Here is a 4,119-nt window from a genome sequence, read left to right as displayed (position 1 = left end):
TATGTTATAATGTTTATTTTTTGTTAAACTTTTAAAGATAAAAACATTATAAAAAATATTATGTAGAAAGCTCAATTATATAGTATAAAAAAGGTGTAAAAAAAAATACGATAAAAGAAACACTATATAATGGCTTTATGAATTATTTTATTGAGGAAGGAGATATTGTTCAGATAATATTACAACTTAAGAGTTAAAAATCACTATAAAAATAATTATTATTATTAATAAGTAAATTGAATAATCTAATAATTATTATTAATAAATAATTTTAAAAAAAAAATATCCCGGGACGGGACGGGACGGGACAACCCCGTCCCGCGTCCCGTCCCGTCCTGGTCACTGTCCCATCCCGTCCCGTACTTGTCCCGTCCCGAAATTTTTTTTGTCCCGTCCCGTCCCGTCCCGAACTCACCGGAACCGGGACGGGACAAATTGAACACCCCTACTAAATATAAGACATATTTTATAATGTAAATTATACTATAAAATGGGTTTTATATTTAAAACCGGAAGAATGTTTTGTTTCGTTAGAACCTTATTATAATTCTGTCATAATCAAATCAAATCAATATGATAGCACAGGGATACTATTCATAGTTCATACCAAGCGCAATGTACAAAAGAGACCTGTTTAGCACTCATACATGTTCAAAACTATTATGGGTAACTAAGTCGGCATAAATTATACATGCTTAAAATAAAATATCAAAATAGTAAATCAACAGTATATATTGAAGACTTGACGAGAAGAATTTCTGGTAAAAAAAAAACAAGAATTAAATTATTTTCTAAAAATATAAATATTAAAACAATTAAAATTACAAATATATATAATTAATCATGTGAAAATATCATAGAAAAAGAAAAGGAAAAAAAAAAAAAGGAGAGGCAGTATGGTAATTTGAGACCTTGTGATGTGTTGTTTCCCCTGTTCCCTACCTCACCCGACCAAGGCTCCATATAAGCCCGCCCAGTCCTCCCAGCACGGAGAAGAATCAACCATTTCTCTGTTCAGAACACACACCTTTCTCTCTTTTCTCAAACACCATAACCAGAAGAAGAAAATCTCCTTTGCCTCTGCCCGTAATTAAGCTTCTAGTCTTCTACTCTTCCCTCTCAGCTATCTCTCTGGATTCCTTCATCACATTCATCCTCACCACATGCTTCTTTCGCCTTAAATTTAGATCCAAAAGCACATAATTAGTCTCCTTTTTGTCTTTCCTTATCAATTTCATCATCATCGTCCTCAATATGATCCTTTAACTTAAAATCTCTAAACCACCTTTAGTTTTCTTCAAGGTCTATCTATGGCGGCGGGTGGAAAACTCTTCGGGGCATCCAACATGACAACACTCTTGCTCCAAAACGAAAGACTTCCTCCCTCTTCTGACGTTCTCGACTCTATCTGGACTCACACCTCAAACCCCACTTTCCCAGGTGATTTCATTTGACACGAACGCTTTTTTCTCCATTCTTATAATTGCTCTGTTCTATACTTCCATCCTACTGTAACTGGAGTTGCTTCTTTTCAAGTTTATAAACCTGTACTTCCCTCCCACAGTCTGAACTCATGAAATAGGCAGAAAGAAAAAGAAACAGACCCCAAAGCTTCTGATTTAACTAAGTTTCTATGACTCTGTTTTGATGACCAGTTTCTGAAATTTGGTTTCCAGGATCAAAATCCATGGTGAATTTTGAGAGGCTGAGTGGGTGCAGAGTGACAGACCGGCCATTTCTACACGGAGTGGAGAAAGAAGAGACAGGGGAGGAAGATTACGAAGTGTGCTTTCATCAGGCTGGGAAGAAGAGAAGGCTCACGACCGAGCAAGTTCAGTTTCTGGAGAAGAACTTCGAGGTGGAGAACAAGCTAGAACCAGAGAGGAAGGTTCAGCTAGCGAAGGAACTAGGATTGCAGCCAAGGCAAGTTGCTATATGGTTCCAGAACAGAAGGGCAAGGTTCAAGACCAAACAGCTTGAGCAAGACTATGGCAAGTTGAAAGCTAGCTATGATAAGCTCAAGAGTGATCATGACAATCTTGTCAAGGAGAACGACAAGTTAAAAGAAGAGGTAAACTAACCATATCAGACATATAAACACACCCACATGCTACTTTTCTCCCTCTTTCAGTTTTCATCTCCCTGCTCAGCTTTTCTGCTTTCTGGTTTTTAAAGATATCTTTAACTGAAATACTTTAAAAAAGGAAAGAAAGTGTAACCCACTAATATGGATTGAGCTGGCGGCAAAGATTGTGAGATTTACAATGTTGTTATCATGGGCTTGAATTTTAATCGGACTAAAATAGGAATTTACTGGTGATTGCTTTTTGTTTATTAAGGCCTGCTTCTTCAATCTAGGTGTAAACTATGTTGTTTCTGCAAATTCTGTAATCTTCATGTAACTAATTGGTTTTTGACCTGATACGATAAATCGATTGAGAAGTACACGCACAGCACAAATCAATCTAGAGCTACACGAATCAGAGGAAACAAGGTCGAATAAGTGATAACCTTTATCTTCGGTGCGCAGGTGAAATCCCTAAAAGACAGATTAAATGCGAGGGAGAAAGAGAAAGAAGATTCTCACAAGTCAGAGGCCAATGCGGATCCTGGAGATTCAGAAGCAGTGAATTCAGCAGAAGAAGAGCCACGGGAAGATGGAACCAAAGACGAAGGAGTAGCTGCCAAGGGAATAACGGTGTGGAAGCAGCAGGAAGACGCGAATTCATCGGCGAAAAGCGACGTGTTGGATTCGGAGGACACGGAGGCGAACCACCATTCGTGGATGCAGCAGGAGCCGGCGGATTCGTCGCCGGCGGCGGAAGCTGAAGCTGCGGAACACTCGGATTTCTCGCAGGACGAAGAAGACGATAAACTGATGAGGAGCAACCTGCTGAATCTGGCTTGCTTCCCGAAGGTAGAAGAAGATGGATGCTACGACGATCCTCCCGAAGGTTGTAACAATTTTGGATTCCCTGTTGAAGATCAGGCCTTCTGTTTTTGGCCCTACTGAGTCGCAGACTCGCTCACTCGGTCACAAATTTCTCCCGACACACAGTTATCACACCTCATGTCTGTAACTATTATGTATTATGTATAAGAAACAAAATGAAATGAAATGAGATAAATAAATGGTATTACTCATTACATCATGACATCATGTTATATCAATCGGAAATTCATCTGGTTTTTCTTATTTCTCATCATCTTAATTTGTTCACTTAAATTAACCCCTCTTTCATGGGTTCATGGACAAGCTCATTAAAAGAAATGAGTTTGATTCCTAAGCAGATTGAGGTTACCCTGCCTATCTCTTTCGTCTTCGTTATTCTTAAAATGACGCGGATGAAGTTCAAAGATCACCAGCATGTCTTGTCATCGCATATTTAAACTTGGCTATTCTTCTCCATCGTTTTCTTTCATCCCTAGTTGCCACGCAATGGTGAAAAGCCGAAAAAAGATCTTACCTATCCACCCCCTACTCCCTCCTCCTCCTTCTCCCTTGCTTCCCTCACCTCCTCTTCCACCGTTAGACCAACTACTCACCAGAGTAGCAGCCATTGAGTGGTGCCTCCGCCGTCTCGCCACCAACGTTGACGTTCTCGAAAACAAGTCCACCTCATCATCGATAATGAGGCATCGAGTAGAATATGATGAATGATTCTTGTGCTGCCTCCTCCTCTAAAGAAAAAGAAGCTCATCCTCCTCCTACTCCTCTAGTTAACCATGAATATACGAAGAGGAGTTTTTTTAAACAATATTTTGTATTTCTAATGGCTGTCATTTTTGTGCCTTCACCAGTATAAAAAAGAGCTTTAATGACGCTAATTTACCAATTATAAGGAAAAACACTGTTAAAAAATGGCTGTGATATTTTTGTAATTATATGAAAGTAAATTTTACTTTTTACGGGGATTATCTTAAAAACCTTCCTTAAAAACTTTATCAGAATTTTAAAACCTTTTTCGTGACGTGATAGTTTTTTACTTTTCACAGTTAAAGCACATAGTCCTTCACTATCGTCCCTACTCAATTTTCTCCCTCCTCCCACCTTTGCTATATTAAAAAATGGGCGGTATTTTCCCTTGCTTCTGTTGTCTCTATCATGTTCTTCCATCG

At 38.8% G+C, this 4,119-nt stretch overlaps 1 protein-coding gene across 1 annotated transcript; it reads left to right on the top strand.

The window, feature by feature from the left end:
* The first annotated feature begins 1,182 nt into the window (after positions 1 to 1,182).
* On the top strand, positions 1,183 to 3,152 carry LOC114740491 (homeobox-leucine zipper protein HOX20). Its single transcript, XM_028928649.1, has 3 exons — positions 1,183 to 1,440; positions 1,677 to 2,071; positions 2,531 to 3,152. Exons 1-3 carry the CDS (start codon positions 1,311 to 1,313, stop codon positions 3,011 to 3,013), a joined length of 1,008 nt encoding a protein of 335 aa, XP_028784482.1. The 5' UTR covers positions 1,183 to 1,310; the 3' UTR covers positions 3,014 to 3,152.
* The last annotated feature ends 967 nt before the right edge of the window (positions 3,153 to 4,119 follow it).

The sequence above is a fragment of the Neltuma alba genome, unplaced genomic scaffold, assembly GCF_004799145.2.
Source record: "Neltuma alba isolate B1F8T4 unplaced genomic scaffold, ASM479914v2 tig00000558_pilon, whole genome shotgun sequence".
NCBI classification, from domain to species: Eukaryota; Viridiplantae; Streptophyta; class Magnoliopsida; order Fabales; family Fabaceae; genus Neltuma; species Neltuma alba.
The sequence above is the reverse complement of the archived record's forward strand: the minus strand, read 5'-3'. Positions and strand labels throughout refer to the sequence as shown.